This window comes from Zootoca vivipara, chromosome 5, assembly GCF_965207765.1.
Source record: "Zootoca vivipara chromosome 5, rZooViv2.hap1.1, whole genome shotgun sequence".
Lineage (NCBI taxonomy): Eukaryota > Metazoa > Chordata > Lepidosauria > Squamata > Lacertidae > Zootoca > Zootoca vivipara.
The window spans coordinates 78513643-78540931 of record NC_142588.1 but is presented as its reverse complement, the minus strand read 5'-3'; the positions used below and the strand labels follow the sequence as shown (position 1 = coordinate 78540931).

The 27289-nt window shown below is 42.3% G+C and overlaps 1 protein-coding gene across 1 annotated transcript; it reads left to right on the top strand.

Moving 5' to 3' along the window:
- Window positions 1-825: 825 nt before the first annotated feature.
- NMD3 (NMD3 ribosome export adaptor) lies at window positions 826-23598 on the top strand. Its single transcript, XM_035132888.3, has 16 exons — window positions 826-870; window positions 2937-3026; window positions 4398-4532; window positions 6572-6668; window positions 9324-9404; window positions 12116-12244; window positions 12701-12791; window positions 13292-13370; window positions 13840-13936; window positions 14735-14852; window positions 15104-15249; window positions 16172-16284; window positions 18077-18149; window positions 19433-19539; window positions 21435-21505; window positions 23267-23598. The coding sequence occupies exons 2-16, from the start codon at window positions 2983-2985 to the stop codon at window positions 23398-23400; spliced, it is 1515 nt and encodes a 504-aa protein (XP_034988779.3). The 5' UTR covers window positions 826-870; window positions 2937-2982; the 3' UTR covers window positions 23401-23598.
- Window positions 23599-27289: the final 3691 nt, after the last annotated feature.

The following is a 27289-nucleotide window of genomic DNA, read 5'->3' as shown; positions in this document are numbered from 1 at the left end:
GTAAATTAGGCCCATTAATTTTGATGAGTCTGAGTAAAAAACTTAGATGGGAATTCCACAACAACCCAAGCAGATGGGCAAGTTATAAATAAAATTAATTATTATTATTATTATCACAGATGCCAACAATTTTACTGCTTACATTGCATATTTACAAAATAGATATCCCACGCACATATCTGTTTTATTTATTGATATTTAAGTTAAAGCTTTGTTAAGGACTGCTCCTCTGTTTCTACTGTTGCCTTTCTTTGTATTTTCGGGTTTTATTTATTTAATTATCTTGCTGTGTTTTATGCAAACCCGCTTAGGGATTTTGCCCATTAAGTGGTATATTAAAATGCTACTGATGAGGAATGATGGCGATACTTTCGTTGCTCTTTTAAAATAAAATACTTATTGGAAGCGAAGAAAGGAAAGGAAAGCGACGCCTGCTCAGCCGAGATGCAATCTCCCTGTTACAACAAGTCAAGCATATGAAGCCAGCGTTTAAAAAAAAAACAAAAAAACAAAAAGAAAAAGGGACCCCTGAGCATCTGCAGAGTGCACTTCTCCCGCCACCTGCCTCCGTCTCTCCCCCATCCCGCCTCCATCTGAACAACTGGGCTTGCTCAGCACACCCGACGAGAGCAACCCTACGCCTCCGGTTCTCAACTGAACCTGCGGGGAGGGGAAAACACGCTTTCCTTACCTCTACGTCGCCACTCACATGGCGATTTCCCGTCCCCCCCTCGGCGTTCTTTTCCCACCGTTCGCGCGTGGGGACGAGACGTTCTCGCGAGAACTGTGCCTTCTCTCTCTATCTCTGTCTCTTTCCACTTCCAGGACGTTGGAACGCGAGGCGGAAATCTGACCGTGAAGCGACAGAAAGTAAGTGGCGAGGGGGAAATCGAACGCGAGTCGCTTTGTGGGGCCTCTGTTGGGGGGGGGGGACGAGCGCGGCGGTGGGGGGAGGTCGTTTCGGCGCGCGCAAGGCGACCGTTGGCGCCCTCAGCAGCGCTGGGCCCAGCCGCCACGTGCCGCCTCGGCTGCTCTTTCCCTCCCTCCTCTTCTTAATTTAACCGCCGGACCGAAGCGCTACATTACCGCTCCACCCGTGGCTGGAGATCGCTGTCCTCACCCGCTGCTTTCGAAACGCGCGCGTTGCGATGTGGGCAAGAGTGCCTCTGAGCGGGTGCAGATCGCTGCTGCTGCCAAGGGACCCCGCGACCTTTGCCCTACCTAGAGCGGGAAAGCGACTAAAGGCTGCCCTAGAGCGTGGCCTGATAACAATAACAATTTATTATTTGTACCCCGCCCATCTGGCTGGGTTTCCCCAGCCACTCTGGGCGGCTCCCAGCAAAAATTTAGAATACATTAAAATGTCACACATTAAAAACTTCCCTGAACAGGGCTGCCTTCAGATGTCTTCTTAATGTCAGGTAGTTATTTATCTTTGACATCTGATGGGAGGGCGTTCCTTTAGCACTTGTCTTAAATGGTTGATTTGCAGGTTTGTTTTCTACTTGGATGTGCTTTTTTTAAGGATATAAATCTCGTTTAAGTAGGCTCGAAAGAGGCACCTATTTTTCGTTTTAAGTTTCTTTCAGTACAGTTCCAGAAGTCCAAAATCCGTTCAGTTCCAAAACCAAAGTGTTCCAAAACCAAGGTGGGCTTTCCCATAGAGAGTATGCAAAATGGATTAATCCGTTCCAGACTTTTAAAAACAAGCCCTAAAACAGCAATTTAACATGAATTTTACTATCTAACGAGACTATTGATCCATAAAATGAAAGCAATAAACAATGTACAGAACTGCAGTCACACAATCAGTCAGTCAGTAGCTGAACTGGGTTCCACACAGTCACAAAAACAAAACAAAAAGCCGCAAAAACAAAAAAGCAAAATAAATAGCAGAAACAGACAGACCTCAGCGTAGCACTCAAAATGGAAGGGTGGCACTCAAATCGGAAGTGTAATACTCAAAATGGAAGGGTGGCAGTCAAAATGGAGCACGTTCAGCTTCTGAAAAATGTTCACAAACCGGAACACTTACTTCCAGGTTTGCAGTGTTTAGGTTCCAAGTTGTTTGAGTACTAAGGCATTTGAGAACCAAGGTACCACTGTACTGTGGTACCTTACACACACACACACACACACACACACCAGTACATGGCTTTGACCTTACAGCCAAGGGCTAGCCAAAGAGGGCAGCTGCCCCACTAAATTAAAAAAAACAACTTTACTAACTGAGGTTCTGCCCCCCATAACAAAAGCTTGCCCTCCCCCCACCAAACAAAAAAATGCTAGCTACGCCCATGCTTTCAGCCAGTCAGCTTTGCCAAATGTGTGCTTTGCCAAAAGTTGCTTTGGGTTGCAGTTGGAGGAGACAAAGTGACTAGCCAATTTAATCAACAATAATAATGAATAGTGTATTAGCCTGGCAATTGGTTGCTGTATGCAGTCAGCTAAATGTCCCCTCATGCCAGCACGGATGTCCTTAACAGCTTTGGGAGCCCACACATCAACACCATACTTTTAAAGCACATTTGTACCATTTTTAAAAGCTATGGCTTCCTCCAAAGAATCCGGAGAAGTGTGGTTTATCCACCACAGAACTCTACTGTTTCCAGCACCATTAATAAACTACAGTTCTCTGGATTCTTTGGGAGGAGCCAATGACAAAGTGGTATAACGCTGCTTTAAATGTATGGCACAGGTGTGACTTAACATATGTCACCACCCTACCTCATTTTTTTTAGTACTTACATCTCAGTATTTGAGCTTCATCAGTATCAAAAACATAAGAACATCCCACCCACATAGATATTTGGTTGACCACGATGAAAACAGGATGTTTAAATATTTTGTCTTTTTGATCTGATCCAGTTGGGTTCTTCTTATGTTAGACACACTCTGTAGTAGTTGGACTCTAACCTGTGCTCTCACCTCACTAGGTGCTAATGCTTCTCTCATTCTTGGGAAACACGTGTGAAGCTACCAATGGAATACATGAAAGAGCCTGCAACGGTCAGCCAGGGGAACATGTGAGTAACATACTGTCTTTGACAGCCATACAAGAAGGAGTGTTGTCCTCCATGTGAATATATGTGCGGGAGAGTCAGTATAGTGTAGTGGTTAGTAGGCCTGGGTGATACTGCATTGGCCTGAATATAAGTCGCACCTTTAAAATTGGAGGGGAGGGGAATACCCAAATATAATCCGCTGCATTCCTCGCTGCTCCTGGCTGTTCCTTCCTCCAGCGGCACTGCTAGCAGAGGGACTCAGGAGCAGTGGCAGTTTCACCAGCGATATACCACTGAATGAAACTGCCATTGCACTCTGCCCTCATACGATGCAGAGGAAGAAACAAGCTGAATCAGTGATGCTGGGGAGCGGGAACCTTCCTGATCCCCAGCTGAGCTGCGCAAAGCAGCCCATGCGTTCTTAACCTCTTGCGTGTCAGCGGGGAAGTGCTGGGGCTGTCTCAGCTGGGGAGAGGGAACCTTCCTCCTCCCTAGCTGAGCTGTGCAAACAAGCTGCGTTGTCCCAGCCCGTGAGCACCTGGGTGAAACCGCCTCAGTTCCCAAGGTGAGAGCTGGGGCAGTTTCACCAGGTGCCTCGTGGGCGGAGGCCAATGCAGCTTTTTTTCCAGCATCATGGTATATTGACAAACTGTGATGTTTGGCTGGCGAAACACAGTGATGTTGAAAAGCTGATATTGCCCAGTGTGTTGGACTAGGACCTGGGAACCAGGGTTCAGATCCCTACTCAGCAATAAAGCTAACTAGGTGACCTTGGACCAGTCGTACACTCTCAGCTTAACCTACCTCACTATTGTGAGAATAGATTGGGGAAAGCTCTGTATGATACCTGGTAGGTAAGGTGGGATATAAATGAAATAAATGAATAAGTTGCTTGTTTGAAATCAGTTGATATCTCCTTATATGTGGAGGACTAAGGCAGAGCAGAGCTGGAAGTTTTTTCCACCTGGTGTATTTGCTTTCCACTATGCAAGAATTTGCCGTGGAGGGCTACTTTGTAAGAAGCAGTTCTCCCCATACATGTCCTCCTGTTATTTATACTCTCAGATATGTTGGAATATCAAAGCATTAGAATTTATCAGTGCAAGAAACATTTTGCCTACTTGTTCATGGGTCAGAACCTACTTTGTCAGATGCATCTACAAAGTGCTTCATAATTGAATTGTGAAATAACAAAATTGTTGTTACACCGATCTAGCCAACTAGGCACATGCAACTGAGAACTTATTTACTGAAGGCCATCCATTGAGTTGCCTCAGCAGTATTTGAACTCTGGTCTCATATGTTTGAATTATAACGCTATCCAGGGAATAATATTGACTTTGTCTTTCAGTGCATTTCAGTTTCAATGGTCATTTTCTTTCTTCCTTCTAGCCTGTGCTGCCAGTGTGGCATTGCAATTCCACCCAATCCAGCCAACATGTGTGTAGCATGTTTACGGACTCAAGTGGACATAACTGAAGGAATTCCTAAGCAAGTCATTGTACATTTCTGCAAACAATGTGGAAGGTACCAACTGTTTTATCAATTTTAAGGGCGCTGACATAACATAACTTTCCTGAGTGCTTATATAAACATTTTTAAAAGTAAAAGTACAGTTGATGCATAGATCCAGAAAAAATGCCTTAATCCACAGTCAAGCAAAACCTTTTATTAGGCTAAGGGGGAAAATGCACTTCATAATCACAACATCAGTTGTCACATCATTAGGGATTTTCAGAGCGTAGTTGCTGAACAGAGAAATGTCAGAACTTCAACTGGGGGGGGGGCATGTAGCTACCTGCATACCTTCCAAGAAATATGGAATATACTTTGTGGCAGGTGTGTGGAGACAGATTGAGAGTCTTCTGAAACAGAGTGCTTTGTTATTTTGTTGTGAGACCGTCTCATCTTTTTAAAATTTATTGTTTGGTGTCACCAGTCAGGTGCAATCTTACCAGAAACTTGTTTTGCATAAGTGCAGTTAAAGCGAATAGGACTGCTGCATTGACTATAAATCATTGCTATTCATGCCAAGGTATCACATTTTATTTAAAGAAGCAGCTGTCTGACATAAGGACATTAATATAATTAGCATACATTAATGTTGAATATCATTATAATGTACTATGGCTGGTGTGCCGCGACGTGCGGCGACGAGAAGGGCAATTTGCTGCCTTGTCACGTGCCTGGCGGCCGCCATTCCAAAACACTGACCCGCCAAAAAGGAAGCCGGCCAGGTCACGACGCGGGGTGAGGGGCCGCTGCACCGGGCGCAAAATCTGGGAGGGCGCGCTCCGACGTTCGCACTCGCTTCCAGTCTAGTCCCGCGAGTGGCGAGCGCAGCACAGCGCTCCTTGGCCGGCCAGGCTAGAGCGCGAGAAGGCGGAGAGCAGGCCCGTTCCTCCCTGCGCACCCCAACCGCCGCCAGAGTTGGAAGGGACCATGCAGTAAGCGAGGCGGGCAGGAGAGGCGGCCCGGGATCAGGCCGAGCGGGCGCAGAGCGGAGGCGGCGTTGGCCATGGCCCTCCGGCGGCGGTGGGGGTGCGCAGGGAGGAACGGGCCTTCGCTGCGCCCGAAAAAGTGGTGCCTCTGAGGGGAGGGAGGGAGGGAGGTCTGGCGGGGGGAGAGAAACACCCGGGACGCGCCTCTTTCCTCTCGAGGGGAGGGGTCTCCTGTGAGCCCCGCGTGGCACCCTCGTTCCCTCTTGGGTCGCGGAGTCGGGGGCCCTGCGAGGCTCCCCTCGACCCGAGGGCTTTTCATTCTGCCTTTTAGCAGCGCTGTAAGTGGCCCTGAGGCCTTTGGGCATGAAGGGCGTTTCGGGCACTTGACCAATGGCAGCAACGACCCTAATGCCGGAGTCTCCTTCCCCCCATGTCCCCCCCTAACGCCTGAGAATGTTTGTACTATGTGGCATGGGGAAAAAAATTAAAAAGAGCCACCCAGGCTTAAAGTCAACAAAGGGCATTAACAAATGGCCTATATATAAAGAGAATTACTTTATATATAGTCAATATAGGCACAGAGTTAAATTTTTTAACTTTTTTAATGGTGGTGTGCCTCGTGATTTCTTTCATGGAACAAGTGTGCCGTGGCCCAAAAAAGGTTGAGAAACACTGGTCTAGAGAATTCAAGAGCTCATATTATATTCACACTGTATAGCATGTTCTTTGAAGGTCAGTTTCTCTTAATTGAGGTAGTTTTTATATTCTGTTGTAATGTTCCACAGTTGTTAGTTACCTCCGGCCTCTAATGACATTTTGACTTAAGCTTTCCTTATTGTTAATCAAAATTCTAAAACCTTTCACTGTTTACATCTGTTGTGCATGTTGATCAGTTGAGTTAGCAGGTGCATATGTATGCATCATACTTAATCACAACTGCTTTGACCATTTCTGGCTTTGACCATTTCTGATGATAGCGAATAATTTTCAGATCCAGAAGACTAGGAAATTATTTTTGTGGCATTATTAATGTTATGTAGTTATAATGCTATTTAAAGATAGGCACATCATTGTATATATTCAGTTTGAATAAATTTCATGTATTGCTTTTATTTTCAATTTTAGATACCTTCAACCACCAGGAACTTGGGTTCAGTGTGCCTTGGAATCAAGAGAACTTCTGACATTATGCCTTAAAAAAATCAAAGCTTCCCTTAGTAAGGTTAGTCTTGTAGCTCTATATTTTTATATGAAATTGGAGTCTACTATATCTCTTTTTTTATAATCTTTTTTTATTAATTTTCCAATTAAAAAACAATTATTTCACATCCATTATTTCCAATTATACAAATACATATCAATCAAACCGAATGTTATGCCAAATCATCTAAAATTTCCGGGGTTCCCATGCTTCAAAAAATTGGGGATTCCTCGCAACTGTTCACTGCCGTCTTTTTCTAAAGTCCAAATCGTCACTCTAAGTCTATAATAGTCCCGATCTTTCCCCTACAATCCCAAAGATGTTTTCTTCTTTCATCCGATTTTTCCCCAGCTGCTGAGATAAGTATCAAACGAGATTTCACATATATTCTTTCTCCTGTGTGAGTTTTAATCAGTCCGGCCTCCCCATAAATTTTCTTGATCTGGAGCGTCCTTGTTGCGTCGGTCTTTCAACATGGAGCAGCGCCATCTTAGAAAGCTCAAATCACTTTCGCTTTCTTCTCATAGCTTTGTAGATTAACGATCTTTATAAAATTTACAGCTTTTCCAGGCAGAAGACCCAGCCGTCACCTCATGCATAACCTCTTGATAAATTAGTGGCTCTCCTTGCCCTATAGCTGAACTTAGTTTCAGGTCCCTGTTCAAATTCAAAGTGCGTCACACCTCATAAATCCTCCGAACGCTTTCCAGGCACTCCTACTATCCAATTTGAGGGAGGCTTCTCTCTTCAACAGTTTTACATCTTTAAAAAATATACTCAATATCAATAGTTTATAAAGTTCATTACTCACACAGATCTTTTTTTTATTTCTCGTTTGTTCCAAACAAGCAAGGACATCACGTCCGGGAAGGTATGAAGTAACTCGTAGAGTATATGAAAAAAAATTAAAAAGCTCGCTTCCCTTGTCGTTCCGTCCCCATCAATCCTTCTTCCAGATAAAATACAGCCTCGACTTCTCACCCTCAGCAGCGTAAATTCCTTGGCAGTAAACAGAGCTTCTGCCCCTCCTTCTGAAGCATGTCCATGAATTTAAACCTAATTATCTTCTTTAATCATGGAGATCCCGCCATGCAGGTTAGCGTCCGGGAGTTCCGACATTCCTCATAAGTGCTTTCAGCCCAAGCCCCCCCCCCCACTCCTTGAACATTCGGAGTGGGTTTTGGGGGCATCGCGGGCCAGCGGCCCCTCTCCGTAACCCCCGGAGAGGTAGGGGGGTTGCTATTTACTCCCCTAGCAACTTCCAAATTCCTCATGAAGGTCGGAGGGATGGAAAACAGGTCAGCCATTCCTGCAGGCGGAAGCGGAACCGGAGTCTACTATATCTCTGTAAACTTCATTCTGCTTGTGAAAGCTGTGATTCTTTTGTGGAGTTAGCCACTAATAATGAATTGATTCTCTAAGCAGATGTACTTTGGTTGTACCTTCCAGTTTTATTTTGGGGGCACAGCTGCATACAATGATAGTTCCTTAATGCTATGTACTGGGGCATGTTTATCACAAAAGAGCTGTTCCTTGATTCTGTGTTCACAAATACCTTTACCATTAGAAACTGTACCCATAAGCATCCACAGAAACATAGTGGACTGGGTTATCACTCTTGACCCATTCTGTGCGTGAGGGGAAAAGCATAGTTAAAATTATAAGAAGAACTGAAGAAATACCACTTTCATGATGTGGCTAGACATGGAAGCTGCATGAGATACCTTCATCATTCAACAAGTAGTCTTGTATGAGAGATTGAGAAGCAGAATGGCAATTGGATCATCTGAGTAAAAACCCCACTTTTCCCAGTGCTCCTTGTGTCCCAAGCTGTGAAAGACATCAGCAGTAATAGCCTAGGTGACAAAACCCCAACCTGTGAGGGACACTTAAAGTTGGGTGGCTACAACATTGTGGGTTTTTTCCCTGAGAGCTGTCATGCCCAAGAGATTCAGAGCAGAGTAGTAGGAACATGTAGGTGAGAAGTTATTTGTAAAAAAGATTTATTTACCACCATATTGTAAAACATCAGAGCTACACTAAGGCACAGCATTAAAACTTTAAAAATACAGATAATGTAATTAAATTATGAAATATGTTTTCATCCATCTAGAGTATATGGTCCGAGTCTGAATAGGCATTCAGACAAATGAAATTATGTCTGTTATGTAGCTGGCAAAGAGATGATGATTTATTTAAAGTGCTAATAAGTGTAGGGATGTGCTTAATGTAGCAGTTCCATTGGTGTAAGGGTTCCATTGGTGTAAGGTATTTGCTGCTAACTTAGGGGGTTCTTGCAGCAGATGGGTGGGGTATATTTTAAACAGCAGTTTATGGCTCTGTACGGGATTTCACTCCATGAATTTCCAGTTTGTGCATGAAGGTGAGCTGATGTTCAACGCAAAAGTCAATAACCCAATGGGCAGAAGCAAGCCTCTAACAGCACATGAAGTGGAAGCAGGGATTATTGTCATCATTTGTTGATTAGGAGACATACATAATAGTAAATGGAATATTAAAAGTTTTAATAAATGCCATGTATCATTTCCTATATTTTAACATGTTGTAGTGGCATTAGTTGAATGTAGGAGCCCAGACCTATGTGGCACCATTTCTGTTCAGCATTTGTGGAAATATACAGTAATGGTAATCATGCATGCTCTTTCCTCCTGACAGGTGCGGTTGATCGAAGCAGGATTTGTATGGACTGAACCACATTCCAAAAGACTTAAAGTAAAGCTGACTGTACAAAAAGAGGTGATTAGACTTTGGAGTGACTTTTATAAATCAAAATTATTAGAGAATCCAGGAATATGTTATAAGGTTATGTTGTGTTAGCTAGAGGAAGTCAAGGATGTTCTTGTTTGTGACTTGCTGAGTTCTGAATAATGTTGCAGTTGTATTATGCACCATGAAAGTAAGTCCCATTAAAATACTAGAATTTGCTTCCATATAAGCATGTATAGAACTAGGCTAGAGGTTTCTGTACATTGAAGTGTTAAAGGGATCCAGACTTAGGATTGTGGACTGGACTTACTGATCTTTGTATTCCTTCCACTTGTATTCCTTCCATTTCCATCAGTCAACAATTGTGAGGTCAATAAGAAAATATAGCTAGGTAGAAAGCTTAGAGTATTGAGCTAAGACTCAATACTTCAAAGCATTTGGGCTATTAGCTGTATCTCTTTTAATGCCAGTTACTTTTTAATTTTTATTTCAATTTATTTAAACAATTTATTGACCACTAAATTGCAATCACCTGTAAGCAGTTTACAATGATAAAATACAAAAATTATATGAAAGTATTTCTATACCACCACATTATAAAAGATGGCATAAACTATAGAACATAAAAGATCATTTAATTTTTCTAAAATGCAAACAATTGTTTAGATGACTGCCTAATCAAAAATTAAGTAGTTGCAAAGACCTTTTGCCACAAAAACGTGAAAAGATCCTTGAAAGTCAAATGTGAGGATACCCAGCAAATCTCTGCTTGAAGAGTATTCCATAACACGGGGTTGGCAACTCTAAATACAGTTGTACCTCTGTTTACGACCCGCTCGGGTTGCGAACAGTTCAGGTTACGAACTCCGCAAACCTGGAAGTGTTTTCGACGCCCCCCCGCGCATGCGCAGAAGCGGCGCACGCGCTTTGCGCATGCGCAGAAATGGCGCTCGGTTTGCAAAGCCCGATTCAGATGTTATAGAGAAATAGAGCTGCATGCTGATGGCACTATGCTCCAAAACTCCTAATGACCACTTTATATAGATGTTACCGTGTTTCCCCCTTTTTAAGACACCGTCTTATATTTATTTTTCCTTAAAAAAACACACTATGGCTTATTTTCAGGGGATGTCTTGTTTTTTTATGGTACAGCAATCTACATTTATTCGATTTATTTTTTTAAAAAACGCCCAGATCAGATGGCCCCCAAAAATAAAGACGTGCCGCTACTGCTGCGTCGTTTCCTTCTAAATGCACAACAGAGGAGGCTGCAGAGTCCCAGCCACTTGCAGCGCGATCCTATGGCTCCTAACTCAGAAGAAAGCCCCGTGGAGTTCAGCGGGGCTCTGACAGCCAGGGACCAGCTTTGGCTGCGATCCTGCTGCTGCTGCCGCCGCCGCCGCACACATTTCCCCTGGGGGTAAAGCGCGCCACTGAATGCGCAGGATGGCACTGTGCGCGAGCGAGGGGACGAAAGTTAACTGACCCAAACGGCAGATCCCCAAACCAAAGCGCACAGTCGGATCAAATGCCTGCGCCTCCTTTTGTGCATTGCTTCCTCCCTCCAGCTCCGCAAGAGGGTTAAAGGCAATAGGGCAGCCCAATCCTGTGCAGAGTGAACCTCCATCCGCCCGCGCTTCAGTGTGCGGGACCCGGGAGCGGGAGACGCTGCAGCGAGGAGAAGAGGCAGCGATGGCAAAGGGGGAGGGGGAGGAGGCGGGGGAGGAGGAGGAGGAGGCGGTGGAAGTGGCTTCGGCTTCACCTCCTTTCCTCCCTTGCAAGGCTTCTCAGGAGCCCCGGCGCTAGGCAGAACCTTGGGCCCGGGAGCCGCCGGCCGGCACTCACCAAAGGGAAAGGACCCAGCGTGCCGGCGACGTGCGCTCTGCACCAGGGCCACGATCCTCGCCCCCATCTCCTCCAGCCTCCCTACTCGCCCTTCCATGTTGGATGCCTTGCAGAAACTTCGCTTCTGTAGGTGCAGAGTTGCAGCCGGACGCTGAGTGCCGCTTCCCGGCTCCCCCCCCCCTGCGGTTTCCCTGCGGTCTGCCTCGATCCGAGGCCAATCAGGCTCCCACATTGCTTCGTTCGATCACCTTGAAAAAAATCAAAGCGGGGAAATGGCGTGGGCGGCCGCCGCTTTTGCTCTCTTTTCATCCAGTTCTTCCTCGTTTTCACTCAGGTTCTTCAGCTTTCCTTTAATTGCTGCTGCTGCCGCCGCCATTGCTATTGTGCTTTTTACAGCAGAGTGGATCCGGCGGCCTGCCGGGTCGGCGCCGATCAGCGCTGCGCTGAGCACCGGATCGAGGAAGTGGCCTGCAGGGTCGGCGCCCAGCAGCGCCACACGGAACACCACCTCCTCAATCCAGCACGGCGCTGCTGGACGCTGACCCTGCAGACCGGCTCCTCGATCCAGCACTCTGCGCGGCGCTGCTGGGCGCCGACCCTGCAGGTAGACCTATGGCTTATTTTCGGGGTATGTCTTAAATTTTACAAAGTTTAAAAATCCTGCCCTGGCTTATATTATGACTACGGCTTAAAAAGGGGGAAACACGGTAAATAACAATGGGCCCAAATGTTACCCTGTGGAACCCCATAACACAAGTAGCAGGGGGTCAAAGAACACTCTCCCATGTTACTCTTTGGATTCAGCCACACAGGTAGACCGTCCAAGCTTACTCCTCAGAAACAACCTAGTAGAGATGACAGAAAAACTTGATCTTGCATTTAACTTCCTTCCATAGGTGATCAATGGGGCAGTTCTTCAGCAAGTCTTTATAATAGAGTATGTTGTTCAGTCTCAAATGTGTGATGACTGTCATCGAGTTGAAGCTAAGGACTTCTGGAAAGCAGTGGTACAAATTAGACAGAAGGTATATCTGTGTTATATATATACATGCATTTGTAGTTGCCTCGTGTACAGAATGTGTAAAAAATATATGGCTTTTTAAACTCTGGGTTGCGGAGTATTGTTTTTGTTTCTTACTGTGGCACGTTTTTTCTATTGTAATCTCCCCTGTGATGCTTGAGTGAAGGATGGTATGGAAATTTAATGAATTTTGAGTAAGCTACAAAATGCTTCAATGTTTTTGGCAATTATACATATGCCTAGGTCCTGGTATGTTCCACTAAACTTGCTCGAGCTTAATGCTGAGTAAATACAATATAGTGCTGCATATTTATGTATTTGTGCTTTAGTAATTTCCAGGGTCTTATGATCTGTTTGGACCTTGGGTGAAGTGGCAACCTTGTTGATCAGCCACAGTTTCAGATGCCTTTACATGAAAGTGATGTGTCTATTCTTGTACAAATCTTATTTTTATTATTAGACTCTACATAAAAAGACTTTCTACTACTTGGAGCAATTGATTTTAAAACATAGGCTTCACCAGAATACTCTTCGGATTAAAGAAATTCATGGTGAGTGATGTTTATGAAGCGACTAAGTTCTTGTAAAAACAAATATGATACGAATTACTTGCAGGCATGAAGGAGAGGCTAGGTTTTTCAAAATAAGAGCTTTGGCATATAATAAATATGATGTTTTGTGTATATAACGTTGGTCACACTTGGAGTACACCCATTGAAATCGGTGAACTTCATTGGTTTCAATGGTTCTGCAGTGGCTAACAGTAGATATCGCCCATATAATTAATATTTTGCATATAAATGACAAGAAGTATATTTATTACTAGGGGCTGCCATGCCTGCTTGTATTGCTCACCAAGCCACCTCCTCATCCATCCAACCTTCCATCCCCTTACAGCTTGTTTGTGATAAGCATAATATATTGTTAATGAAGGGAGAAGTAGTCTTGTGACTTGCATGAAAATCCATGAAAGTTCTGAAGAATATAGATCCCTATGATAATATATCAATATGAACCACCATGAGTTTTAATTCCATATACATGATTTCAGATGGCCTTGATTTCTACTATACTTCCAAACAACATGCTCAAAAGATGGTGGACTTTCTTCAGTGCACAGTTCCTTGTAGGTAAGACTTTCTTTAGAGTGTGTGATCCATTGCATAGCTGCATAATTAATATATTTTAGTTTAGTCCCACTGAAGCTAGTGCATACAAGTAGTTTTAGTGTTGTTCTACCTGGATCAGGTAATCTGTTTATATCACAGAGACAGCAGCGGTGGCAGTAGTGCCTTTGCCTCTTGCCTTTTTGTAGGTGCTTGCAGCAACTACAATGCTAAACTTTAATTGTCAAGAGAAGGCAGCTTTCTTCTCTGCCTTCAAGATGCTGATCCCTCCTGGAACTTCCCCTTTAGGGTCCCTTATCCCACACACCTATAGTTTGAGAACTTAGGAGTGGTTTGTTAAACATAGCCAAAGATTCTCGCTCTTTTTTGTCATTTGTGGGGTTTTTACTTTCCTGCCCAGTTTGTTATTGTAGCCATAGAATTTCCTTTTTTCTTGGTATCTCTGACTTGGATTTGCTTTTTTTAATTTCAGGTCTAAGTCATCCCAGCGTTTGATCTCTCATGACATTCATAGCAATACGTATAACTACAAAAGCACATTTTCTGTGGAGATTGTTCCCGTATGCAAGGTATTTTTGACTTGATTCCTAGTCTGTAATCAAGAAGAAACTGTGCTTGGGGGACTTCCTGTTAAATGAATTGTTTGCACTGCCAGTGCTGTAGAAGCTTTATATGCCCCATTTTATTCATAAGCCCCATTTTATTCAGTGGGTCTATATAGGATTGTAGCCTAAAACCACGATATTATGAGAAAACAGAAGCTTCTCTATTTCAATGCTAGCATGAATTTCAAAGATCCAGTGTACAGATTTACACATACATCTTCATCTCTGGTTCAATGTACAGTAGTTTGAAGTGATAACTTGCATGAGTGACCGACATGTCATATCTAGAATTTTCCATACCATCCAATACCCAAACACAACACATAAGGAGTCATCAAGGTACTGTATGTGTGAATCCTCTTGAGCATGTTAATTATTGAACTGCAGTACAGTAACAGTTTTTCCTCTAGACAGCTAGTACAACACATTGATACTGCCATAAAATGCATATTGAAGTGTTTGTTTTTTAGTTGGAACTTTTGTGTTTGGGAAAGACTTGGAGAATATGTTCTAAAGATTTCAGAGATTAAGAAATTTTACAAGTGAAATGCGCCTACAATTCTTATGGTCTGAAATCTTAACTACTAGCTTTTACAGAAATTCAGCTAAAGGATTTAGTTAGTTGCTTGTAGTTTCCTAATCCTTGGACCTCCTTTCAGCATTTTAGTAATTATAACAACAGATTTACAATGGGAATTGATGAGCTTCTTGTTTTTGTGTTGTAATTGCTTTGCTTTCTTTCTTTTCTCCCTCTGTGTTCAGGACAATGTTGTATGCTTGTCTCCAAAACTGGCTCAAAGCCTTGGGAATATGAGCCAGATTTGTATTTGCCTCCGAATAACTAGTGCCATTCACCTCATTGATCCTAATACACTGCAAAGTAAGTTTTTAAATATATTTTTCATATTAAAATCTAATCCAGTAATACTGATAGGAATCACACTCCCATCAGCAGAAATTTATATGAGCTCCCTGAGGTTGATCTATTTGAAAAACTAAGCTACAGGCTACTGTGATGGCATCAGCTGCATTGAAGAGCATATCAGTCCTATGTGACTTTTCCCGCACACACAAATCATAATAGTGGTTTACAATAACATCTGCATTAGTTCTATATTTCTTGTCTTTCAGTTGCTGAAGTTGATGGAAACACTTACTGGCGTCATCCTTTTAACAGCTTGTTCCAGCCAAAGCAGTTGGAGGAATTTATTGTAATGGACATCAGCAAGGCCCATGGGAGAAAACAAGGTGCTGGGGCAGGCATGAAATCCAACAAAGTAAGAATTGTTATTCTCTTATTTGTACCTCTTCTAGGAGTTTGGCCAGATCTTACTCCCTGCCTAGGAATTGTTTAGCTCTGTCACATGCCATTTGAAAGCTGTCAGGCCATTGATCTATTTAGCCATTTAGCTATTCTAACTGGCAGCAACTCTTTCCCATATCTGCTCCCTAAGATCCTTTTAACTGGAGAAGCTGAGGATTGACCTTGGGCATTCTGTTTCCTAAGCAGGTGCTCTGCCTTTGAGCTATGTCCCTGAATTATATGTTAGTCTAAGTTCTTATATTTTTGAATGAGGTGTACTTCTTTTGAAAGGGAGTTCTACATTTGAGAGGTCACTCCCAAGAAGGTCATGTCCATCTTTTTGCATTTAATATCTCAGGTAGATAAAGTTAAAAGCATTTATCCACATTGGAATACACCAAAATTTGCTGTGGATAAAGAAGGAAAAATAAGAGAATCCTTTTTAATTATTATGAATCTATTCTTACTGTACACTTTGTGTATGCAAAGTGCATTAACTATCACAATTCTTCATCAAAGTGACTCAGACTCCATGTGAAGCAAACTTATCTTTATGGCGTATAAATTAAGCAAATCTGCATGGTTTTACTTTATTTTTACATTATTTAGTCAGCTTTGGTTCGACATGACATGTTTTGCAAAATCAATTTGTAGGTCACTGTAGCAACCAGCATATACCACTGATACATGGAATGGCATTTTCATTACATTCCTAGAAAAACTATGCAACGAATATATTTGATACACACTTCCTTAAGGATAAATTGGGGGAAATTAGCAGTTTGAGAGGAAATTAAGATGCTGAATTATAAAATGTGAGAGTTTTGGTTCAACTCTTAATATACCCAGCTTTCATTTTTAATCATATGTGTTCTTTTCCCTTTGTTATTTTGAAGCATACACTTGCTGAAGCCTGGGTGCAGAAAACATCAGAGTTGAATACCGATACCCAATATTTCTGTCGTACTCACTTGGGGCATCTTCTGAATCCTGGAGATCTTGTGCTGGGGTTTGTAATGCTCTATTCTGCTTCTGGTTGATGTTCAGTTCCATGCTTGCATACCACTTTAGAAGGCTGCAGGACTGCCCCTTCAGAACTAATAACTTTGATAATTGATGCTAATTAGAACTGGTTTTCTGAAACCTTAAGGTACTCTGAAAGCTGAGGAAGTATGAGGGCAAGGTAGACACCTCTGAGCTTTCTGCAATATCATGATTATAGGGAAAGTTGATGACAACATTCCATTAAAAGGAAGAGGATAAATTTGAGAAGAACTTCCTTTTAATAGCTAGTGCAAAATACAGTGGGCAGTATTTACCCTCATGCACCTACTTGTTAAAAGGCAGAATAATTCACAAAGCTGAATCTTTTAAGAGCAATGCTTGTTCAAATAACAGTTTACGATAGAAGGTACTTCAGGGTTGTTTGTCCAAACTTCGGCCCTCCAGATGTTTTGGACTACACTTCCCATCATCCCTGACCACTGGTCCTGTTAGCTTGGGATCATGGGAGTTGTAGGCCAAAACATCTGGAGGGCCGCAGTTTGGGGGTGCCTGCTTTAGTCGGAGGCAGGGTTCTACAAACCCATTCCCTAATGGTGAGTGCCTCTCCCTTTCTAGCAAGTGCCTGAGTTCTCTGGATTTTAACAAGCCATTTAAAGGACTTCTGTGCATACCCCCAGTAAGTGCTAATCCTGGTGAAAAATGCAACTGTGTTGTTTTTCTCTTGGAGACCTTCACCAATAGCTGTTGGCCCTGGGCATCATCCTGTTTCTAGGCTTAATAAGCCTAGAGCAAGCAAAGATGTTCTAGCAACCGGTTCTAATAAGGACAGCAATGGCACCAGTTTATTCTCAAGGCCATGCTCAGCTCTTCTGCACTTCTGATGCCAGACCTGTCCTCTTAGAACCCTTAGATGAATTTTTCTTCTTCCATTTCCAGCACATTAGCTAGTGGCCATCCCTGTTACACGCTTCAGGACTCCACAGTTTAAAACATCCCTTTGCAACAACTTTTTAGAGGTGTCATTGTGCCATGCCTTCAGGATTGGGAAAATTTAAATAGAACACTGAAGGCTATAACGTGTCATTCACACGCTGACTCCTTAGATGCCCATAATAAATATTGTTGTCTTGATATTACAGCTGGAAAAGTGGAAAATGTTATAAATGCCAACAAATCATTGGCACACCAAATGCTCCACAAACTTTGTTTCTCTCCAGGATTCTGCCAAAGTCCCATGCAGAATGCAGTGAGATTAAATCCTCATGCAGAGGATTTGAGGCAGTGGAAGTGGGGGAGAAGCAGAGCAGAATGGGCTAATGGCAACCATATATAGTAAAAGTTGCAAGCCAAGCCAAGCCAAAATGTATGGAGCCCTGATCTGTCACCGTTATATCAAAGCCTCTATAACATATCTCAAACCAAGCTGTTAAATGGGTATATTTATATAATTTTAAAACAGAATTAAAATCTTCTCAATGCCAGCCTTAAGACAACCCAAGTGGGTGGATAATTCGACATTTCCTAAAGGTACAAGGTCTTGAGTTTTAGCAAGACTCCATTCTGGTTACTGTTTTGATTATATGTTACATTTTCTGTATGAACATCTTTTGCTTTTCAAAACTTTTCATTCTTGCAACATCCCAGCAGTGCCTGCTGCTGCTGTTGCTGTTGTTTTTGTCGTTACATTTTATTTCCCATTCTGCTTAGCTGTTTCTATTAAAAATATTGACATTTCTGAGTTGTGTAGAAGTATGATACAGTTAACAAAGAAACCCTTCTTCGTATTATTATTTTAGATTTGACTTAGTGAACTGCAATCTAAATGATGAATTTGCAAATAAGATGAACCCACATAATGTTCCGGATGTGGTAAGTTTTGGATACTTCTTTCCTTCCTTAAACAAACATTTGGGCACTGATGAACAGTTTTAAGATCGTCATGATATAGACCAAGAATCTTAATCTCTTTGCTAGCATGGGAAATTATATAGTCTTTTATTACCTTTTTATGTCTGGGTTTCGTTTCCTGTCTGCCTAAGGTTTCTGTCAAGCCTTATGACCATTCTGGAACAACTTGGCTCCCTTTGTCTCCCACTAGTGTCTCTGTGCTATCTACCTGTTAGGTCAAAAAAAGTGTCATTTGATGAAAATCCTCCCCCTTCTTCTCCTTCAAATCTTTTGCTTCTGCATAATGCTAGACAATGGAAGCCTTGTCGATTCTGTCTAGGTCATGAAGGCTCATTTCACCATACCTTTCCCAGTATGTGTAGTCATTCCAGAAGCAGAAACCAAAGCCTTGGTGGTCCACATACAGCCCATGCGGCTTCTGTTGCTTAGCCTGCTATGGTGGCCTTTGGTGTCATTAATACTGCTAAAAATAAAAATCACCCTCCTGCTTTTCCTGAATTTGTACCTTTATTCATTTATTCTTAGATGCATTATTTAGTCTCGCCAATATATCTCTGGTGTTTTTATACTGAAGTTGAAAGAGACTTTCTATTTTTTATTTATTTTTTGTCATATGGAAATCTTAACACAACTTTAATGATTGCAAACCTGAATATTCTGGTGGGATAGTTAAGAGTATGAGCGATGAGTTTAGTCTCTGGTTCAAATGTCACTCCACCCATGAATTGACAGTATGTATGATAACATCACATTCTGTGTCTGTCAGTAATGCTGGCATATCTTACAGTAATATACAATATATATGAAGTACTTAGAGCATTTTTGGAAAGCAGTACAAAAATATTTAATAGCTTCCTTCAATATTTGTTCCCCCCCCCCCACACACACTGCCCCTTGTGGTCACTTTTAACACTACAGTTCTATAGTTGCTTCAAATACCAACAGGGCCGTCTTTACCAAGGCGTGCAGGGCACCCGGGCGCCGAATTTTGGGGGGGCACCAAATGTATTATGGGGGGCACCAAAAAAACTCAACAACTTTTGAGTTGGCTCCCCCTATAAAAAATTGGGGCCGGCTAAACTAAATTTGGGGGGGCGCTGGACGAATCTTTGCACCCTGGCAGCACATATGCTAAAGACTACCCTGAATATCAGTTTTCATTTAGGCTTTTAAGGGATCCCTCAGTATTGTTCTGTAAGTGGTATTTCTGACACAGTACCTCGCCTTCCCCTTTCCATTCTTAGGTTTTGATCAAGAAGAGCTATGATCGTACAAAACGTCAGCGTCGCAGGAACTGGAAACTGAAAGAATTAGAAAGAGACAGAGAGGGCATGGATACAGATGATGAAAGGTTTTTTGGGGGGGGGCGGTTTCTGTGTTATTTCCCATTTTTATAATTTTATGAGCAAAATAAGGTGGCAGAGAAAACAACTATTGGATTTCATGCATGCTCTTTAGACCAGGGGTAGCTAAAGTTGTATCCCCCCCCCGATGTTGTTCATCTCCAGTTCCCGTCATCCCTGACCATTGACCAAGTTGGCTGGGACTGACCTAGAGGGCACCAAGTTGGCTCCCTCTCAGTTTAGACTAATGGAGGCTTGTGGCTGAAATCTATCATGGGTGCCATGTGAAGCTTTCTGTTAAGTGTTGAAACCTACAATCTACAACATATTTTGTAATAAAAATTGCAACATGGATTTCAGAAAATGAGGTAAATGTGGGACAGTAGGCCCAGAGGGGGAGAGAACTGGCCCTGTGTGTATTTTGCATTTTGAAAGTTTGCAAAAGTTGAACATCTAGACAGGAAATCACAAGGAGATTTCTAACCATATTAGACCAGTGCACTATTATAATCTCCCAATAAGTCAGTGAGCACAAAACCATTGAGTTTCAAAACCAAGATGGAACATAAGAGTAGTCCTGCTAGATTAGACCCCCCAAAACCCATCCAGTCCAACTCACCGGATGCTACAGGACTTAACACAGATTATTTCAAACTTTGGAGATTGTTTCTTCTTGAAATAGCAGGATGGGCTGTTGCTAAATTATTAAGAGAACTTTTATCTTGTGGAAGGATCCTAACAGTGCATTCTACCTTAGCGGGAGTGTGGTTTTCCCAGTAGTATGCATCATAGTGTGCTTGCTTGTTCTTAACCTTACAGGTAGCTCTAGGATGGGCGACCTCAGTTTTCCCATGGATCTGTTTGTTTTCTGTTAACTTGATATAAACTGAATGATCTTGGGTGCATCCTACCTACTAAACTAGTGTATGAAAGTTTGCTACCAGGGCTTTGTTCCTCAGTGCAGGAACTGAATAGCCTTTCAGCTCTAGAATATTATAGGCTAAGCTGATTGCTGAAATCTGAATGAAACTCCATCCAGTTGCTACATTCAGCAACTAAATTAGATGCCACAGAATTTGAACATTTTAGAAATTAACATCAATGTTGTTTCAGACTGGAATTGATGTAACGTGTGTGGTTGAATCTCATGAGGGGTTTTCCCCTCCGGTTGTAAAACAGCTACAACAGACTCCAATTTTGATGTCTTGGGTGAGGGGATATTTAACCATTTCCCTCCCACACAAACCCTGTTTCCCCACAAGTGATCATTAAAGCACTTTTATACTACCATTTTGGTATGTTTAGGGAAGTTTTTTAATGTTTGATGTTTTATTGTATTTTTAATATTTTGTTGGAAGCCGCCCAGAGTGGCTGGGAAAACCCAGCCAGATGGGCGGAGTATAAATAATAAATTATTATTATTATTATCCCATTTATACTATTGGAGTTCATGGCAGTGTATAACAAAATCAATGCATAATAGTCGAACACATGAAAAACTGATGGGAACGGATGGGGGAAAGAAAGGGCAACCCAGTCAGATGAGCTGGGTACAAATAATCATTATAATTATAATAATTATACAGATACCAGTCTTTTTCCACAGTGTGTAAGAGCAGCAGGAGGTGTTTGATGGCAGGGGTCAGACTCTGGAGAGATCCAATTAGGAATCTCCCATGTCACATCTTAGCACTTTCTAATTTGAATTTTTCAAACCAATTTTACTTGCTCAGCTTGTGAATGTTCATTTTCCCCAGTAGTTAGACATAGTTTATATAGCCTCCAGGCAAAAATATTTAGTTTTGTGTATTCTGTTTATAGTTTATGGATATAATGGTGTAGAATGTACATAGTCCCCAGAAAAAAGTAGTAGAATTGCTCACTTTTATTTCTGCTATTATAGACAATTCCAGGACTTCCTAGAAGATCTTGAAGAAGATGAGGCTATTAGAAAAAATGTCAATATTTATAAAAGTAAGTTTCCTACATGAAGTATTTACCTTTTTTTACCCTATTGTAATGCCCAGAAATATTGCCTGTCTATAGTGGTGTCTGGAATTCACAACAAATGGTGGCTACTCTTAAATTAGTTGTTTTATAGCTAATATGTGTTCTGTCCGCTGTTTCCGTCTACTGTCCTGATGTAAGTATCGGGGGCTAAATGCTCCAAGCCAATTTAATGACACTTTTGGGGATGAGAAGCTACACAATAACTGCCTGCATCTCTTCTGTCGCATTCTTCCTTTCCCAGAGCGTGCATTAGACCAGCTTAGGACTTGTAATACATCATCATCTATCGCCCCAGGATAGCTTTGTCTTGACCATGCTGCATGCTCTGGCATGCAGGGAAATACTGTGCTCCTGCAAGCATACTTAATACCTTCATGGAGGCACAGTTTGTTGAGGATTTGATGAGCTGAAGTTGGGAAACAGGATGAGGAAATTGTCCGCCTGACCAAGCCCTTAGCAACTTGAGGATACCCTGGAGGAGCAAATGAAATTAGGGTTCTCTCTTCAGGTCCAGGATGCTATAAGAGAGAGCCAGTGTGGTGTAGTGGTTAAGAGCAGTGGACTCGTAATCTGATGACTCAGGTTTGCATCTCCGCTCATCCACATGCAGCTGCTGGGTGACCTTGGGCTAGTCACACTTCTCTGAAGTCTCTCAGCCCCACTCACCTCACAGAGTGTTTGTTGTGGGGGAGGATGGGAAAGGAGATTGTTAGCTGCTTTGAGACTCTTTAGGGTAGTGATAAAGCGGGATATCAAATCCAAACTCTTCTTCTATAAGCTTTTAAGGACTTGGGCTCCTTTGAAGCTAAAAGGATGTAGGGCAGTCGGAAAGAACTTTGTCTCAGCCTAATTAATCCCCCCTCGAAGGAAATCTTAAGCTGTGATGCAGGCAGCAACCCTAACAGCGTAATGTATCCTTTAAAAAACCAAAATAAGAGTAGGGGAGATATTCTTGTTGATCCCAAGTCTCCCCACTCCTTTCCAAATCCTTTTGTACACCACAAGGAGGAAGAGAGAAATATATTCCCCTGTCCCCATTGTTCAGGATAAGGCTTAGTCCCAGACTTCAGCAGTCTTGCATTATTTTGCTGATGGAGGGGACGGGGTCCCCCAAACATTTATTTTCTGTGTGGTCTTCCAGTTTGTTCTCTCTAGTGATGAAGTGTATTACCACCCAGAAACCTCTGCACACTTGGACATCCCTAATATGCAGAACTTATGTCTATGTTTGTTTGTTTGTTTTTTGAAAAGAAAGGAATGCAAGCTGTAGAAGACCAAGGGCTATATGCGTATACTGCCCTCATTCTGCCATGTAACTAGCAATAGCAAGGCAGAGAATAGACACAAACACTTGGTATGAATCCTAGGCAAAAGGGAAGCAAGTGATCTGCTGCTTGCTCTCTTCAACCTTTTGGGAGAAGGATAATTAGTATTCTATTCCTAATTAATTATTCTGTTCCTAATTAATCTTGCACTATAATTATCCACCACTCAGGTTTAGACTCCAAAGCAGGCATTTCCCCAGCCCTGAACATGAGCAATATAGCTATTGTGGAGGTGCAGGGAAAGAGCAGATATTTTGAAAAGAATCTCCATTGTTTTGTTGTGGGTCCCCATTCTTTTTCTTAAAGAATGGCTAGCTATTTGACAGTTAGCTCAGTTGGTTGGTTAAAGTGATTTTTTTTTTAATCTTTTGAGGTCTTAAATTTCTTTATGGTTTTTTAGATGCAGTCATTCCAGTAGAAAGTGACACAGATGACGAGGGTATTCCCCGGATCAGCCTTGCTGAAATGTTGGAAGATCTTCAGATATCTCAAGATGCTACTGGAGGAGAAGGCGCTGATATGTTGACAGAATAAGCTAATAGGTCTTGTTAATGTGAATATTTTTCTTCCTTAAGGAAAAGTAGTTGTTACAGGAACCTATGTTAGGCATCCATAGGCTTGATATACAAAGTTATAATCACAGTAAGTTTTGAACAACAGTTCAACAATAAATCATTCTGGAAAGTGTCATTAATGGCTAATAAATGCATTGGGATATATACTGAACCTGAATGGCATTCAGACTGTGTGATTATGATTATTTTTACTTGTGTCTAAATTTGTATAGGTATGCAAATACAAAGATATTTCCAAAGCCAAGTCACTCACTGAATTTGTTTAGGCTTTGGCAATCTGTAATCTGCACCTGGGATCTCTGGTGTGTTTATGTGTGTTGCAGGGCTGCTCCCAGTAATGTCAAAAACTGTTCTAATCTTCTTTAAACTACCATTTAGTTAGAAATACAAATCTTACATTCAGTTGCTATATGAAACTGCAGGAAATGAAGAATGTGGGGGAAAGTGGATGGAACTCATATTTCCGAAATGCAGTCATCTAATAACTGTCTAGAATATAGGCCCTAGATTACAAGAGGCTTAGTTTTAATTCCCTCTAGCATTATTGGCAGCTGATGCCCCATAGTGGAGATGTTACTTAGCCACATTCTATCTAGGGCTCAGGCTTTCTAAAAGTTGTCTTTGTGTCAGTCCCATTAGGGCAGGCTGCTGCTTTTCTTGGAAGGGAAGGGAAGCTTAGGAGGTTGCATCTTTGTTCTGGAAATCCATCTCTACATGTCTGTCTCTTGCACATGTGGGGGGAACTGATGTGCGTGTGTAAAAGAGTGCCATAGACCAGTCGTCTTTATTCAACCAAACTAGCTTCATGGGGCTGGCGGAGTTCATGTAATTTGTAGTTGAAAATGTTTGCTTTAAACGTTTGATCCCAGATCAAACATTAGATCAGAGTTATTATACAATCTTCCCTTGTGTTAAGAATAAAATTGTGCCCCTATATAGTGCCTACTTCCCAGTATAGCATTTTGAGCATGTCATTGAGATTCCTAACACACAGCATGGCAAATTTGGGTGCAGGGTGGGTGATAGGCAAGAGCACAATATGGTGTAAGTGTTGTTGTTGTTGTTTAGTCGTGTCCGACTCTTCGTGACCCCCATGGACCAGAGCACGCGAGGCACTCCTGTCTTCCACTGCCTCCCGCAGTTTGGTCAAACTCATGTTGGTAGCTTCGAGAACACTGTCCAACCATCTTGTCCTCTGTCGTCCCCTTCTCCTTGTGCCCTCCATCTTTCCCAACATCAGGGTCTTTTCCAGGGAGTCTTCTCCTCTCATGAGGTGGCCAAACTATTGGAGCCTCAGCTTCAGGATCTGTCCTTCCAGTGAGCATGGTGTAAGTACTTTTCATTAATAAGTCTTTGGTCACTTCCATTTTAAGCCCCCCAGCATTGTCTGACTCTTTAAAATCCTCTTATCTGGAACTGCTTCATCACATGTTATACCCATGTAGTAAAGAAAACCAACACTACTATAAGCCTGAAGAAATACTCGTTTTGTTTTAGAAAACAACTCTTCTCTTGGTGAGCTGGTTCAGACAGTATGATGAGTAAAACTATAGGAGGAGAAACAAAACTGTATTATAACATCTTCGATAAATGCAGGCTGCTTCCGCTTCTGAACTTCTCTCTGCCACGGACTCTCCCTTCTCACTAAGCCCTGTTACCTCTTCCGCTTCCAACAGCACCTCCGCCCAATCTCCCTAATGCTAGTCATCATCCCACCACCAATCCCCTGGCTCTGAGCTTTCTTCCCTTGGGGGTTCCCCAGCTGGTGCTTCCCACTGTTCCTCTGTGTCCAGCCAGTACATGACATCTCACATGAGCCTTGCCACTCATTTCAGGGTTATCATGGTTTGGCTTCAGTATAATAAAACACAAGATATAAGAAACAAAAGCAGCAGAAAAAACTCAAATAAAAATCATACAGCACCTAGCACACCACACTGCAATTACTACAAAAGGCAGAAGCATCATTAAGTGGTTCTCCCAAGACCCTCAACAGTTTTCAAGAGGTTCATGGGGGAAAGAAATTGAGGGATCTTTGATCTAGGAGGTACCTGTCAGGATGCAACCAATTCAAATAGGGAGTGCTTTTCCATGAGGTGATCGCAACACAATTGGGAGAGGCTGTTTTGTAAATTATGCAACTTGCTGGGAGGGTGCTGGTTCTGTGCGGGGAGTTCCATGTAATCAGCCCAAACACATTTATTTCAGCCATTGTCTTTTGCCTGGCAAGGTTCCTGTTCATTTTGCACTTATTACGGTAATAAAGTGCCTAAGATGTGGTTGCACAAAGATTAAAGCACAACAAAGGACCAGCCCATAGGTTTACCATTGAGAATAGTGATGAGTCATGGGAAGGAAGATGAAAAATTGGGAAAAATCAGCATGAACTAGGTTGGTTTTAAGGTGCCTTTTGTAGGTAGCTGTGTCAGGCAGAAATTCCCATCATGGAAATAAAGTATTGGGATGACTTTGGCTGTTGCAATTTGCTCCTGCCGTGCACTTGTGAAAGCTACAGAAGACTTGTCAGCAAAAGAAAAGGCAACCCTACTATTACAGAGTGTAATCTGTCAGAAATGTGTTATGTAATAAGAGCTGGCAATTGATCTATTAATCCTTTCATGTGGAGACAAATACAAGTATGGAAAAGCTCGATTAAGGCATGTTTCAAAACAAAACTAGTAGGTTAGTTATATAGTCTGCTTTTACCAATGAGAAGCATATGCTAGTGATTCTGGACTGAAAAGAGATACATTTAATGACTGTGAAGAGAAAACTGAAATATGCATTTGTTACTATCTCAGCAGCAGATTTTTTCATTATACAGTGGACGCTCGGGTTGCAAACGTGATCCGTGCAGGAGGCATGTTCGCAACCCGCAGCGCCGCATCTGTGCATGCGCGGGTCGCAATTTGGCGCTTCTGCACATGTGCAAAGTGCAATTTAGCGCTTATGCACGAGTGCCAGAACCCAGAAGTAACCCGTTTGGGACTTGAGGGTTTGGCACGGTGTGCAACCCGAAAACATGCAACCTGAAGCGGCCGTAACCCGAGGTATGACTGTACAGTAATAATATAATTAAACCTTGTGTATTCATCCCTGTAAATAAATAACCAGCACCCTTTTCTTTAATCACAGCCACATCTAAGCAAAAAGATGTGGCTTAACCTGTATAAGCTTGTTTTATGCTCTTTGAGAGTGATAGGTGGGTCCTGTTTTACAGCTGTTGGGAGTTGTAAGTTATGAAAGTGACTATTACATCTGCATTGATAAGACAGCATTCTCAGGCGCTGGAGAGCTCTGCTTTAGAGTTTAGATGAAATCCAATCAAACCGTGTGGGTTTGCATAATAAGACCTTGTCGCGTTTGATGTGTTTGGATTAGTTCTCTTCTTGCATGTAACTGTCATAATAAGATTTCCTCCTAATGAGCAATTTAGTTGGCTCATTAGAGGCTTTGCCAAACTTCCAACAGTCCAGTCTGCTTCCTTAGTAGCTGCGGACCTTGGCAAAGATAGCAAAATAAATCATCTTCTGTCTCTCTTCTTGCGCAGCTGGAAGTCTGTGTGTGAACTAACAAGAAGCAGCACACAATAATTCACAAAGAATAGCTTCTGTCTTCTAAACTAAAAGCTTTATTTACATAGCAATAACAACAGCCCTGGTGAGAGACAAGGCATGACTGCTCTCTTCACCAGGCAAAAACGAAACTGAAATATGTACACTCGAGAACAAAGAACTGTAACATGATCCCCCTTTGCTCCCTCCTTCCCAGTGGTCAGGCGACACAGCAAAACACACAGACGCAGGCTGCTTTTCATAGAATCATAGAGTTGGAAGAGACCACAAGGA